Here is a 15,029-nt window from a genome sequence, read left to right as displayed (position 1 = left end):
GATGTTGCGCTTCCCTAGCAAAATATCGTTTTTTTATTTGCCAGACCCGTGACAGCGAGTCAGCATAAGCGCTCCTTCAAGTTTTGTTGGTCGAAAAGATGAGCGTTTCTGCTAACACCAAGCTTAGTACGATGTTTAATAAAGTATTGTTGACTGGGAATGATCCTGCTAAAGTATAAATATCATGGGATTGCATGCTAGGGTGGTGTTGGTATCGCGAGTCATGTCTTTACCATGGCCCCTTTTATTGTGGCAACGCCCCGCGTATACACCGCAAATCTCTTCTTCCCGTCAAGTCTTACATCTAGATCTTACGCTATAGGTTATTGTATTCTGTCCACTATATCGAACCTGCTTCAAGAGCCGTGACCATCATACATGTGTTGCTTCCTCTGTGCAGCAAACTCAACTTTTGGGACCTCGCTAACAAAGGTTGCACATCGCAACATGAAGCGATCGTCGGGGTGATCCTTCAGGGTCACTTAATGTTGCAAGGTTTTGAGAAATCTCCGTTTCGGTGGAGCAAATTCCTTGATGAGACTGTAGGTCTTTCAATACAGTCAAAACATGAAGTGGTCAGTATGTAGACTTGATGTGTGCTTGACTGTAGAAGATGAGTTATGTTTCCTGAGCCCGCTGATAAGTAACTGATGTACATGTGCTCTCTCCTTGAGGCTGTGCAGGACCTGTTCACGCGTTTGTAGCATTCCCGCGTGACAACTGACTTAGACGCCATTCAAGAACTTTGAACGGATTCATAGAGAGCTAGAATTGGTCAAGAAGGGCCGACGTATATCTCCGGGAATACTGTAGGAAATGATCAAACGGAACACGCCGCTTGCGCACAGATGCTATGGCTAACTAGGCTATTTTCCGCTTTAAAATTGCAACATCACGTGTCTTGTTAAACAGCAGCTAGGTAATTGGCCTTCATCAGCTGATACCTGGCGAAGTGATATGCCTGGGACGATGACTGGCTTGAAGCTTCCTTTCTTGAGACTATTGCCGAGCCAAAGGCACCAAGTTCGGGGCTTATAGTGTTCATATGACAGTCGGGAGTTTTGTAGCAAGTGATCTGAACTAAGTATGTACGGACTGCTGATAACCCGCGAGCCTGAGACGTTTTTACCAAACTACAGAGACGGGCGATGTGGTCGCGTCTTTTATGTATGCTATGTTTTCAGTCATTGGTGCCGTCGTCTTAGCACAGCTCAGACTCTGTTTTATGAATTGGAAGAGTTTGAAGGAAAAGGGGCTAAAACATGAGATTAATAATCTCAACTTTGAAGACTTGTTGAACGGCAGAAGATGGTTGTTCGATCTAATGAAACTAGGCTTAGGTGACGGTTTTGTCTTCTTTTCATGTGATTGTCGCACCCTAAATACACCTGCTGAATATTTTCAATCGCACCCTCTTATAGCATGAATTTTTGATAGTATCTGTGTACTGAACACTTGTTGACCTTACTGGTCTGACCCTAAGATGTCCGGAAGATGCACTCTCCTGTGTTTGACCTTTCTTCTGGTATTATCCCATGAGTTATGTATTCATGATCTCCTCACTATTAATAACCTGGAAGCGGATACACACAAATGTTCGGCCCGCGTGAATGTATCGTGAACCCGTATCACCCACCGCTAGTAGTGTACAATTACGAAGTATCACAAAGATACTGAAGTTGAGGATCTAACAGTTTTCAGCCTTGATATGACTGTTGTCCTGGATGTTGACTACAGGCTTTCCCAGTGGCAAAATTGGAAATCGGAGACAGCGTTATCTCACCACCCATGACTAATGTTCGTATGCTGGTTGGAAAAGGTTCCGTCGTCTGGTGAAGCCAATGTTACTAAGATGAGTTTTGCCGGAATATCCCCGCCCTTTGGCCGGGGTTGGACGGCCAGCCCCAAGCACGCAACCGCGGCCCCAATCCTAGTTCCCGTAATGGGGTCTCCTGTAGATCGCGTCATTCGCTCAAGGCTGCCTTTACGTACTAAACTGCCGAAATCCCACTCTCCTCGGCCGACCGAGTCCACTTCCCGCTGGTCGTTGATGATCTCGATTGCTCTTTTGGCTTCTAGAAAGGAACAGCTCCCGGTTTCTCTCTGAGAAATTGAACTGGTCGAAAGGCGCAACATGTGATGCGTTAGAGAATCTTTGGTCTTTCCTGCTCTCTGCTATCGTTTTACTTGTAGATAACCTGTCTGAAGCGTGTCTATGAATGGGATACATGCCGTTTATTATCAGCAATAAAATCCTCCAGTGCTGCGCAAATGCATCCGAAAGTGTCAGTCAACTCCTTCGGAAGATGATGCAGAATCGCGGAAGGCGGAAGCGGATATTCGCCATGTCGGCGATGTCTGTTGTCATCGAGAAACCCTGTCTAGTAACCCAGTCGTCCCCCTACCTCAGTGCCGATTGTATCATCCACCCCTCCAATGTTGAAATCAACATCGGGCCGTGAACCAGCACCGACCACTAACAGCTGCAGAATTGCAATTCCACAAACCAACATTTACTTGGAAGTCAAAGCTCTATAGTGATTTGACATTTGGTTATGGCTTACGAAGCGGCCATTCCTAGGGTTCTCAATGGACTCTGACAATGGGAAGTGGAATCTTAAACTGGCGGAGACTGTCCGTCTTGAGCTCCAAGTGCGTTGCATCCCCTAAGCCTATTCCGATGAGGTATTCCGAGAAGGAAGAGGACGAGTAAAAATTTCTGCATGGTATATAGGTTTCCTGGCGATCGCGTTTCTTTTCCTTCCTTCTCGATCGCTGGCGCTATGCAGTGACCTTATCCCTCTCCCGACACTACTGCTATCCAACGGCGAAGCTCTTGTGTCCTGAAACACTGTCTTCAGCCCTACCCGCTAGTCTTCCGTTCCTCCCGTCTCTTGGTACTTGGCGTCTCAATGGCTTGGCGAAGGCCCTTTGGAGACCGCGCTGCGGCGTCTGGCACCGTTACCGAGGGCCAGGTCGAACAGATCTCCAATGGAAGCGTTCAGTACATCGGTGAGAAGGGCGGCAATGATGCACCTCCGACATACCAAGACGCCTCCGGCGCGCCCGTTGAGAACAACTCACCTCTGGGATATTCCGTCGGGCCGGTTACGATCACGTTGCTGAACATCACGATGATGATCGGTGCTGGTGTCTACTCTACACGTACGTCTTCTCTCCGGGCATTTGGCAGTCCACAGGGCATGCTAACATGCTTAAGCTGCTTCCATTCTCGCGGGTACTGGTTCCGTTGGTGTCAGTTTTGTCTATTGGACTCTTGGATACCTGGCAAGTCACCCGATTGATGCACGCAACCCGGCAGCGGCGGCTAGAATAGCAACAATGGCTGACTCAATCACGCGATTAGCTATGCATGGCATCTGGAGCCGTCTATCTCGAGTTCACCGCATATTTCCCCAGTCGATCCGGTTCCGAAGTCGTCTTCCTCGAACAGGCCTACCCCCGGCCCATGTGGCTCTTTCCAACCACATTCGCGGTACAGAGTGTCATTCTATCCTTTGGAAGTGCAAATGCCACGGGTAGGTGCAAACCCTAGATAGATCACGACTCGATCGCTGATCAGATGCAAAGTCATGGCAAACTACCTGATTGCCATATCCGGTCATGAGGGCACAGATTGGCAAATCAAGGGGACCGCCTTAGCCTGCTATACCCTAGCCACACTGAGTATGTTTCATTTGATCTGGACGTTGGTTGGTTTCAGTTGGCTGACCATCTTCAGCACTTGTGTTCAACACTAAGTACGCTTATTGGTTTTCCAACGGCGTAGGAATCGTGAAGATTTGCACTTTGCTTTTCGTCATCATCACGGGTTTCGTCGTTCTAGGCGGACACACAGAGGTTCAGGACCCCACGGCAAACTTCAAAGATGCCTGGTCTGGTAGCTCTTCGGCTACTGCATATGGCATGACTACTGCACTTTACCGCATCATCTTCTCATACGGAGGTAATTTCAAATGGAATCTTCCAGCTAATTTCGAAACCGAAGTCGAGTCAACTAACGCATGAAAAGGTTATAACAACGCATTCAATGTTGCCAATGAAGTGAAGGTATGTGGCCGAAGGGCCGAGGATCCCCCACAAGTGGTGATATGCTTATTTGAGTGCCCCTGCAGAATCCCGTCAGATCCCTCAAGATCTACGCTACCGCAGCTTTGACCACGGTCTACGTTCTTTACATGTTCGCTAACGTTGCTTTCTTCGCTGCTGGTGAGATATGACCCTTGTAGAATCACAGCCAAGCGACCCCCAGAAAGGCTAACTGATTGTTTCTTACTAGTACCAAGAGAGGATCTTGAGAACTCCGGCTTGACAGTCGCAAGCCTGTTCTTCACGGCAGTCTTCGGGAACTCTGGGGCTGTGCGTGGTCTGAACTTTCTTATTGCACTGGCCTCTTTCGGAAATATGATCGCGGTTATTATTGGACTTTCTCGCCGCATCAGAGAGTGCGGTCGCCAGGGCGTACTGCCTTGGACAAGATTCTGGGTATCTACAAAGCCTTTTGGAACGCCATTGGGACCGTATGCGGTAATTTGGTTTCTAACTGCACTAATGATTCTTGCGGTCCCGGCTGGAGACGCTTTCACCTTTGGTACGAGCCCCATACATGGCCCCGAGCTCGGCGTGGGATCCACCTCGCTAACGATGCCACAGTCAACGATCTCGGAGTCTTTCCCCAGGCTGCCTTCAACTTGGCAATGGCTGTGGGTATCTATGTCGTCCGCTGGCGGCGGAGTAAGCTGAACCTCCCCGAGCCCGAGTTCAAAGCGTGGCACGTGGTGATCATCTTCAACATCTGCATCCAGCTTTACCTTCTGATCATGCCATGGTACCCGCCAGCAGGCGGACAATACGCTGGTGACGTCAGCTTCTGGTATGCGACGTACGCGGTGACCGGTGTGGGAATGTGAGCAGTCTTTCTCCCCAATAATCTGACTCGCAACGGCTAACGAGATTGCAGTCTCCTCGCCTGTGCAGCTTACTACTGGTTTTGGGCATTCCTCATCCCAAAATGGAAGGGCTACAAGCTGCGCCAGGAACTCATTAGTTTTGAGGACGGTGCTCAGAGTAACCAGCTTCGGAAGGTCCCCTACGCCGACGTTGCCGAATGGGATGCTACTCACGATGCGGCTGGGCGCACCATCAACAACACCACCGTTACCGAAGCTCCGGTCCAAGAGAAGGCTGTGCGCACTTCATCTGAGGGCAGCAACTCTGATGTCGGGAGCTCAGTTTCTGTGAGTAATCGGAAAAACGGCGGTGTCTAGCTTATGAGATAATGAGATGCACTGCATGAGCCATGTCTGATCGTCATCTGGTACGGGCGCTGGTGATTAAGTAGCCGGATTAGAGTTCTTGCCTTTTCCCCGAGAAAACCAGCATTCCCACGGCACGCGGGGTATTGCGCAACACAAATCAATATATTATTGAGCTTGCGCTGATTGCGCCGCGTCGAATGTGCACGTGAAAGGCTGCATGAACATGAGTCGCCCTGCCAAGGCAGTCACTCAGCCTAACTAAGCTCAACCTGGGATAACTACACTGAGGCAATCATCACGATTAATGAGCCACAATTGTGGCAGATTACGGCTACCGTTCAAACTGCTGATAAGCAATCTATCGGACAACATTGCCTTGGCTTGGAGGGTGCGCTAATGTTGGTTTCGTCACACAACCGCGAGACACATGGGAAGGGTGATCCCGTTCCCTACCGGAGCACCCGGCAAGAAGGTTATTTAGACAGCTTCGGCATGCCTGGCAGAACGAGCCCGGCCGAGGGATGGGCCATGAAGGGCCAGACTGGGGACTTGGCGCGGCACAGGGCCGGCTGGGTTCCTGCGCTTGAGTCAGGGAATGCCCTCGTCACACAGCGCGGCTGTGGCGTTAGCGCCTCGCAAACTGTCGTTCTCGTTGTCTGCGAGGCTCTCGTGCTTCGGACTTTGGCATCGCTATCTTTTCCATCTTTGACTCGTCACATTTCATGCAGCATCAGATGATTGAACAAGGCACATCGATTACGTCAATGTCAATCCTCAATATCGAAATGCCCTTGTTCCCCCAACCCCTCAGACCCGCGCAAATCCATCCGTCTCCTCCTCGCCGGCCCTCATCGGCCAGCATCCGCAGTCGTCTCACGGTCCAGTAAGACGTCCGGGCGTGCACAACCGCGCGGGCGGGCGGGCGGCCTTGAATCGCACGCGCATCACACGTGGTTCGTGGGCTCGCGATAACGGGCGGGGTACTTGTCAATTCTGCATGAAAGGGTAAGAAAGTGCATGTACCAAGTGGAGAGCTGATAGCACACCGATGGCGGAATCGCCACAGAATTGAGTTCCCCGATATTAGGTCAAGCAACGTGATCCCTCTTTCAACGCCCATCAACTCCATCTTGGACCCAGCAAAATGGCCGGAGAGGTTGCACGGGCTCACCAACCGACATGTCAATGTGAAACCCCGACCCAGCGGACATCGGACGAACCAATGGACCATTCAGCCGGCTCCAGGGGTCATGATTCAGTCCTGGCCTCACCCTTCCCACCGGCGCAATCGCTCATGCCGAATCGAGGCGAGTGGCTCACTGCGTTAAACCATCTTTAGGATATATTGTAACCCAACTTCAAGAAACTCTGCGTGGGGCGAATCAATATCAGACAGCCCGCATGCATATTGTAGTATTTCGAGGTTTTATGCCAAGAGACAGATGACAGATTCTCAGGGCTCACGCACATGAGAGCCAAACCAGAAATAGACATAGTTCAACGGCTGGAGATACCCACGAGGCGTTCCTCGAATCTTGGGTCGGTGTATACGGACCTGTCCGCGGCAATGCGACGGTGCCTTTGAAGATACTTATGTGCAGCCCACGATCCAGCTGCTTGGGATCCTCTGTCCTGGTTCTTCTAGGGTCGCAGCAGATGGCCGCATCTGGTATCATGCTCCGTGCTCGCTGAAACGTATAGCTGGACTAGATATTCATTCTTCAAGCAGACGATTCCTGGTCTCTGGTCTTCTTGCATCTTCGTTTCAACTTGACATGAAAGGCCTCCTTCAGTGGGCGCTTGTCCTGCTGCCATGGGCAGCTGAGACCGTCCGAGGTCAGGCTAGTACCACGACCACGACCAGTTCGCCGCTTGATCTCATCAGCCAGATCCCTCAATGCGCGGTGAGTTGTCTGTCGCGGCGCCGCAAATATCAGCGAGATCTAATCCGTGTATAGGTATCGTGCGTCACCGATTCTTTTCTTGGGTCAGGATGCCCACTCGACAACATCGCTCAGTGCGTTTGCACCAACACGACCCTGTTGGAGGGCCTCTCTGGATGCGTGCAGACCTCCTGCGAATGGCGAGATCAACTGAGTACGTGTTTTGGTTTCGGGGATTGCAACCATTGCTAACAGACAATTACAGAGTTGTCGTATATGACCGATGACCTTTGCCGACCGTACCCCCACGCATCCCGAGATCTCGAAATCAAGTTGGTCGTAGCCGTGCTGGCTGTGCTTACGTTCCCCGTTGTGATTCTGAGACTCGTCTCAAGACGGTCTATCGCTGGAAAGCTGGAGCTGGACGATTGGACTACGTTGGTGACGGCTGTAGGTGCCAATGGCTTCCTTCTTGTCTTTCAAGGAATACTGACTTGTACGGAAGATTGTCTTAGCCGCCACCATGGGATGTGTCATCGCAAGTAAGTTGATAGTAGCTTCTCTTTCCACTCATCCCACTAACGTGCTCAAGGCGCCAAACTTGGATTCGGCCTCCACTACTGGAACGTCAACCCCGCCAACGCCCAGCGCATCATCCAAGTAAGTCTCCAGTCGTGACTATTCGTGCTTCGATCGTGCACTAACTGTCATGGCAGCTTTACTATGCTGTTCAGATGCTCTACATTATCGTTCTCATATTGGCCAAAGTGTCAATCGTCGCGCTCTTTGCGCGAGTTTTCCCAAGCCGCAAGTTTCAGCTTGTGAACAGACTTGTCTTTGTTTTTCTCGTCGGCCATGGACTGGTCTTTACCTTCGTCATCATGTTCGAATGCACACCGATTGCCGGCATCTGGGACCGGACTCTCATTCGTAAATGCGTGGACCTCAACGCCGTGGCACTGGCCAGCGCTATCCTAAGTATTGTCGAAGATATTGTCATTCTCGCCATGCCCATTCAACAGCTCAGCCAGTTGCAGCTGGGGTCTAAGAAGAAGCTGGCGGTCATCTTCATGTTCAGCTTGGGATCATTGTGAGTTGTTGCTCTTCATCGGCCTTTTGCAACCTGAAGCGCCTGGTGCTAACAGACATTAGCGCGTGCATCACTTCGATCGTTCGTCTTCGATGGCTGGTCCTGTTTGCTGATTCATACGACACCACATGTACGTTGCATAAGCAGTTGACTCTTGAAGCTGCTTGGAATTCTGACATTGTTGTACAGGGGATAACGTGGACTTTGTGACATGGAGCATCACCGAGATATCGGTCGCACTGATGTGTGGAAGCCTTCCCGCACTACGGCCCCTCTTCAAGAAGATCCCTGGTCTTCTGACAACAATCCGCGGACCGACCGTGGAAATCAAAGAAACACACGACAGAGGCAGCAGTCACATGTCGTTGCGCGACAAGGGTGTTATCCCTATGTCGCCAAAATCAAGCTCAATGGAACCGGATGTTGAAGAAGACATGATTATAATTCATATTTCAAACGATCACGACCCGCGGATGAAGCCTCTCCCCCCACCACCGCTGCAGCCACTTACCTATCAACCCCCTTGGCGAGGAAGCGGAAGCGTTAGTGGCGGGCACAGGACTCCAAGCCTGATGAGTCCAAGCCTGTTGAGATCGCCGAGAACGCCGAGAACACCAATGACTCCGATGACCCCAGGCAGCATGAGAAGTGTCAGAAGAGAGGCGGATGCAGAGTACGAGATGGACCTTCGAAGCGTCGTGAATACGAAGACGTGGATGTAGACGGATTTACTTGATACCCCCTTTCCTAACTTTTCTTCTAAACCTTCAATCTTAGTATATATTCAATATTATCCGTACATATGATGGTATCATGGCACGAGTGATGTTGCGCAAATGATATCGGCGTATCAACCTTAGATCTCGTAGGTGGTGTGAGATTCCCTGCTGAAGTATTCGCACGGATAGCAAGAGTCTAGCTGAATGTACCCTTCAGTGATTTATGGCTCAACGGACGTTGGGACGACAACAAGCTCATGGTCCATCCAGTGCGAGCTTGATGTAAAAGAATGTGGACGATTACCTCAGTTGGGGACGCTGCTAAGTGGGTCAGTTGTCGCAATCATTTTACGAATCGGAATCCATGGAGTTCTAAGTTGTAAGAGACAGAGAAAGACGACCTGACGTGCAGGCCAAGATAACCGGCCAAGACGCGCCGAGTGAGGCTCGGGCGAGCGCCAAGTCCAACACTTCAACAGTAAGATTCACTCAAGCGAGGCTTATCATATGGAACGAGGCGCAGTTGAGTGGTTGACGAATCTTTTCTGTATCATCTTCCCATGTCAGAGTTGGGGAGTCCGGGCTATTATCATCATCCATCGATTTCTCCTTTGGAGCCTGCTTTCCGAAGTCGTCAATCGGATCGAATGGACGAACATTTTGGGACGTAGAGGAAAATACATGTGCCGTCTGACTGCATGCCTAGAACGAGGCGTACGTGCTATGGCGTCCGAAGGATTGGTGCACCAAGTAAGGCTGGCGCCGTTCTATGTTGGCTGACGTTCCCGACTGAAGACGAGGGTTGGACATAAAGGGCTGTTTATCTTTCGTCTGTCGTTCATTTTCTAAGCCATTCATTTTCCAAGCTCAGATTATCTCTATTCCCTCCAACTTTGACTTGCGATCACACACCAACAGCGCACACAGCAAGACTTAAGAGTCAAGATGGGATCGCTCAATCCCCATGACAACTTGGTCGCTCTTGCCGAGTCGCTCTTGCAAGATGCTAGAAACCTTGCATCGACAGACGATAAGGCTGTTAAGTCTAAGATGTCCATGAAGGCAAAAAGGATGCTCCAACTTACGACAGGGCCAGAAGAAATGATTGGCGGGTTTGCCGTGGCGGTAAGAGTCCGCTCGATAACCTGACCAGTTTCAATGTTATCAAAATACATCAAATGACTGACTCTGGTGAAGATGGGCGAAATTGGCGCACTGAACCAGTTCATTGAATGGAAGCTGTTCGACGCTATCCCGGACAAGGGCAGTATCTCGTACGCGGCTCTGGCCACGTCTATCGACGCAGATGAGAGCCTCGTGGATAAGTGGGACTTCTGAAAGGGAAGAAATGGTTTGCTGACTGGCTTGATTTGAAGCCCGCCTTGGCGGCATGCTTGTTTCTACCGGCAGACTCGTCCAGACGTCATCGGGCCACGTCGCTCACTCGGCGTCTTCACGAATGTTCAAACACAAGAACCCGATCGGCAATCTCTTTCGAGTCATGTTCAGCCACGGCCTTCGCGGATACACGCATTGGCAAGACTACTTCGCCACATACGGAAACCATGAACCAGCCGGCGTATCACACAATCCGTACACATTTGCCTGGGGTCATCCGGAGCTCACCGTGTGGGAACACACCGATCTTGACCCGGAGAGAGCTGAGATCTTTGCATCTGCAATGAGATCTCAGGGCTCCATCGCCGGGCGGTACGGCGGACCGGCCTCGATCTATGACTTTTCCTGGATCGGAGAGGAAGCCATGTCTGCCGCATCGGAAGCAAGGCCGCTGATAGTGGATGTCGGTGGAAACCACGGCGATACGCTCAAGCATATTCTCGAAGCTGTGCCAAGCATTCCGCAGCATCGATGCGTCCTCCAAGACCGCCCAGATGTGATCAGCGAGGTGACGAGGGAAGACGATCAGGGGCTGAGCGAGGTCGTCAAAGTCGGGCACGACTTCATGCAGGAGAACCCCACTAAGGGTAAGTACGCCCTGTCAGAGAGGAGCAACAAGGTATAATGTCCGCTGGCCGCGCATCAGTGCTAATAGTGCGGTTGCTTGACAGGCGCCATGATCTATCTGCTCCGCCGAGTACTCCACGACTGGTCAGACCAGGCCTCTATTGAGATTCTGACGCATCTCTGCGCCGCATTGCCCAGAGATGAGCCGCGCGCTAGAGTTCTCATAATGGAACAAGTGGTGTCGGACCCGCCGTCTGTTAGAAGCGCGGCGGCTGACATGATCATGCTCAGCATTGGGGGCAAGGAGCGCACCGAAGAAGGGTTTGAGAAGATCGCCAAGGCATCTGGTTTGAAGATTGTCAGAATCCATCGCAAGGAGGGAACAGAGATTGGAGTGGTTGAGTGCGCGAAAGCTTGAGGAACGGGCTCTTCCGGGTGGCTGCTTATGGCGGGGTGTCATGAGGCAGGTCATGATGCAGGCTAATGTCATGGCACGAGCCGGGCACTGGCGTGCAGGGTGCCAGATGTATTCGCGGTCCCGAGCGACCTGCAGAATAACCGCTACGTTCGTTTCTCTTTCGCACTTTGGAATGACCCGGCTGTCTGGCCCTTTTGCTATCGATGTTGAGATGACATATAGCAAAACCCGGCGCTCTGTTCTGTTTGGGATCCCGACGAGAAAACCATGATACGGCACTGATTCTCATCCAATGCGAGGAGGTTAATCTCAGATCTGTGAAACATCAACCCAGATTGTTTGGGTCCTCTCTAACGTCGCAAACGTTCAAACTTTCCAAGTTGAACCTCCCCCATCCACAGCACCACTCGGGCTGAAGCTGCATCTGCTCAGACCAGTTGTAACACCGATTCTCCGGAGGCCGCAGACGCACGTCCGCTTTCAACCGTGCCGCGTCCGCAGCCAAGCGATTCGGCCGGTGATGGGCCGATGGGCTCGGACTGGCACGTTCCTACAAAGAACCTGTGCAGCTACAGAGCTCGAAATCTGCACGAGGCATTGGAAACCGACTCCCGAAAAACGACATGAGATATGACGAGGAGAAAAGTGTGTCGGGTTGCACATGGGGCGGCCATTGAATAGCTCAATGTCGCGCAACACCCTGACCAGTGTCCCGACGAGTTTCCCCCCAGTCCCTTCTTTCGCCCATACAACTTCAAACCTGAGCAGAAAATCTCCAAGAGCGACGTGAAGAATGGAGGAAACGAAGTATGTGAATGTCGCGCAGGAGGAGAGGGAGGGCACCGAGGGCTTGGGAGGAACAACAACAGATGAGGCCATCACAACAGACGAAGATGGCCAGTCGACTGAGGATTCGCCGCTGATGACGGATTCGACACCGTCGACGCCAGCACTTGAAGCGTTCGCAACGCCACCGGAGTCCAGGATGCCTTCGAGACCGGCGACGGCTTGCTCCAATACGAAGGAACAACCTGGTGAGGCTCGACGGATAGCACGCCGGCAATCGCGGGCAGAGTCCCACAAGAGTGGTAGAAGCGGCTCGACTCCGCGTCAGGAAAGACAATCAAGCAACGAAAAGCAGGAGAGAGTATCGCAGTCAGACGAAGATGTTTTCCCCGAAGGAGGAACACGCGCGTGGCTAGTAGCCGCCGGCACAGCCGCGATCTTGTTCTGCTCTTTGGGATACACCAACTCTTTCGGTGTGTTCCAGGCATACTACATGCGGAATCAACTGTCTGATCAAACGCCCGACGATATCTCATGGATCGGTTCTATCCAGGCGTTTCTGGTCTTTGCTTCTGGCGCAATCGGGGGACCTGTCTTTGATCGTTATGGTGCCTGGGTAAGCTTGCTTCGCCCTTTGAACGCTCGTCGCGAATTGGATCATCGACTGACGGTCTCCAGGTTATCCGCCCGGCAGCAGGTCTATACATCTTTTCCATCATGATGACCAGCTTGTGCCACGAGTACTGGCAGTTTATGCTGGCCCAGGGCGTGTTGAGCGGTATTGCCAACGGACTGATCATGTTTCCCGCGATGGCCGCCACGCCGCAGTACTTCTGCAAGAGAAGAGGCGCAGCCATGGGTCTCGCGATCGCAGGCTCCTCGGTCGGAGCAGTGATATTCCCCATCGTTCTCTCGGAGTTGCTGGATCGGCTGGGCTTCGGCTGGGCGGTTCGAATCTGCGGCTTCATCATGATCCCGCTGTTAATCTTCTCAGCCTTCGCAGTCAAAGCGCGTCTCCCCCCTCGGAAGACTCGATTCTTCCTGTGGACCGCCTTCAGAGACCCCCTTTATGTGTTTCTCATTCTCGGCGTCATGTTCATGTTCATCGGCATGTTTATCCCAATGTTCTACCTCCCGACGTTCGGCATCGCGCACGGAATGGACCCAAATCTCGCAGGGTATCTTGTCGCGATTATCAACGGAGCTTCGGTTCCGGGTCGAATCGTTCCTGGAATCTTGGGCGATAAGCTGGGACGCGTCAACATTCTCTTCTTCGCAGGCTTACTCACCGGCATCATGATCTTCTGTTGGACCAAGGCGACGACCAACGCGGGCATTATTGTGTTTGCGGCATGTTATGGCCTCACGTCAGGGGCCATCATATCTGGAGGGTCTGTGGTCTTCACCTTATGTCCGAAATCGCCGAAAGAGATTGGAACGTACATGGGGATGGGCATTTCGATTGCCTCGGTGGCTGTGCTAATCGGTCCGCCGGTCAGTGGTGCCCTTCTGAACGAGTACCACGGCTTCACGCAGATTTCCGTCTTCGGCGGTTCGGTCTGTATGGCGGGCGTAGTCTTTACGATGATTGCCAAATACTTCTCAAAGGAGGGGCTTCTAGGCTTGGTGTAGTGGCTATGGACGGGCTGGTCATGCGATATGACCCGCAATGGCAGTGGACACGGAAGAAAGCAAGTATGGTTACTGGTTAGGTGGTGTTCAGCCATGAGGACGGTAGCCGGGCGATATGCTGTACAGAGGCTTTCCTAGGCACTAAGGAGCAAGGGGGCGGACGAGATGTCTAGCTGGCGGGTGGGACATTACTGGCGGAATTTGCCCTTCTATTTGCTGAGCCGGCAGCATTACATACATCTCAGTCAAATCAGCCCACCGTCCGGCTCAGAGATAACTGGCCTACAGTATGAGTTACGTGGTCTTAGGCCATACACAAAGAATGAATCACATGTACCATGGTAGAGGGGCATGTTCGACTATAAGACTTACAAGGTTCACTGTGTTGATGCCATACCACTGGGAGGTTGATCAAAGACATCTCCACGGTTCAAGCCGGCAGTTGTGCCATTGCCTCCCTCTGTTTCCATCTCACACAGTGAGTACACCTCGTACGATGAGGCAGTTCCGGGAAAACCTTCCATCAAGCCCATGATCCTTTCTATCTATACTACCTACCCATGGATACAGACTGACCGTAAAGCCAGAAAACCAGTTTCACCTAGCGCTACATCACGTAGCAATTCATTAGGGCAGGACAACCCCTGAGCGCGATCATCGGCTCCGCTCCGCCCCTTCGACTCAAAACGGGCGTAAGGTACCCACTAAGCTGGCATGGAAAGCGACTTCCACCACGTATCCTTCGCAGTAGCCAGCCTTCCGGCCAATTGATACCATTTTGGGCTACGCCTCCCGCGGGACCCAGGAGCCGAGTCGCAACAGTAAAAGTACAGTTTGCTCACAGTGATAAACCGAGAGCGACTTGGTTGCCTAAGCTGCCAAGCCACTTTCTAGGTTCAGCTATAGGGTATCCTCTTGGTACAAGAAACATGAAGTGTGAGAAGGCCTCAAGCCTATTGACAACTCGTGGCCTCAGATCCGAAGTTTCTCCATGTTCTGCCTTTTCATAGAAGATAACTATTCCTCACCTCCTGACTCATTAGAGTATTCATCACGATCCTCGTGCTACTATCGTATTCAATCTTGTCTAGGCGGTACTCACAATCTCCACTCGCTCTTGGCTTCTGTAGAGGAACCAACTAGAATCCTGACCGGTAGACTACGACTCAGTACAGAAGCATGGCTGTACCCTTGCCCATCACCAAAGGACCGATTCGCAGCGCCTCAGAGTTACGCGGCGAGGAGATTCACATCCTG

The 15,029-nt window shown here is 51.7% G+C and overlaps 4 protein-coding genes across 4 annotated transcripts; all 4 read left to right on the top strand.

Annotated features, from left to right (window-relative positions):
• Positions 1-2,912: 2,912 nt before the first annotated feature.
• Positions 2,913-5,288, top strand: MUP1-8 (High-affinity methionine permease; the record flags this gene model as incomplete). The annotated part of the gene is made up of 10 exons (XM_032036885.1): positions 2,913-3,165; positions 3,221-3,255; positions 3,368-3,539; positions 3,592-3,687; positions 3,743-3,967; positions 4,034-4,071; positions 4,137-4,230; positions 4,301-4,612; positions 4,675-4,927; positions 4,982-5,288. The coding sequence occupies 10 exons, from the start codon at positions 2,913-2,915 to the stop codon at positions 5,286-5,288; spliced, it is 1,785 nt and encodes a 594-aa protein (XP_031884212.1).
• A 1,766-nt stretch (positions 5,289-7,054) lies between these two features.
• On the top strand, positions 7,055-8,988 carry CGGC5_v000308 (Satratoxin biosynthesis SC1 cluster protein 4; the record flags this gene model as incomplete). Its single annotated transcript, XM_066150659.1, has 9 exons — positions 7,055-7,183; positions 7,238-7,376; positions 7,428-7,612; positions 7,668-7,704; positions 7,755-7,822; positions 7,879-8,252; positions 8,315-8,382; positions 8,442-8,794; positions 8,836-8,988. The coding sequence occupies 9 exons, from the start codon at positions 7,055-7,057 to the stop codon at positions 8,986-8,988; spliced, it is 1,506 nt and encodes a 501-aa protein (XP_066009733.1).
• A 928-nt stretch (positions 8,989-9,916) lies between these two features.
• Positions 9,917-11,354, top strand: fsa4-4 (Methyltransferase fsa4; the record flags this gene model as incomplete). Its single annotated transcript, XM_032036882.2, has 4 exons — positions 9,917-10,096; positions 10,169-10,245; positions 10,382-10,956; positions 11,041-11,354. The coding sequence occupies 4 exons, from the start codon at positions 9,917-9,919 to the stop codon at positions 11,352-11,354; spliced, it is 1,146 nt and encodes a 381-aa protein (XP_031884321.2).
• Positions 11,355-12,147: 793 nt separating this feature from the next.
• Positions 12,148-13,772, top strand: apdF-18 (Aspyridones efflux protein apdF; the record flags this gene model as incomplete). The annotated part of the gene is made up of 2 exons (XM_032036881.1): positions 12,148-12,756; positions 12,819-13,772. 2 exons carry the CDS (start codon positions 12,148-12,150, stop codon positions 13,770-13,772), a joined length of 1,563 nt encoding a protein of 520 aa, XP_031884145.1.
• Positions 13,773-15,029: the final 1,257 nt, after the last annotated feature.

This window comes from Colletotrichum fructicola (assembly GCF_000319635.2).
Source record: "Colletotrichum fructicola Nara gc5 chromosome Unknown KSG_Nara_v1_contig01, whole genome shotgun sequence".
Classification (NCBI taxonomy): Eukaryota; Fungi; Ascomycota; class Sordariomycetes; order Glomerellales; family Glomerellaceae; genus Colletotrichum; species Colletotrichum fructicola.
This window is presented reverse-complemented; position numbering and strand designations above follow the sequence as displayed.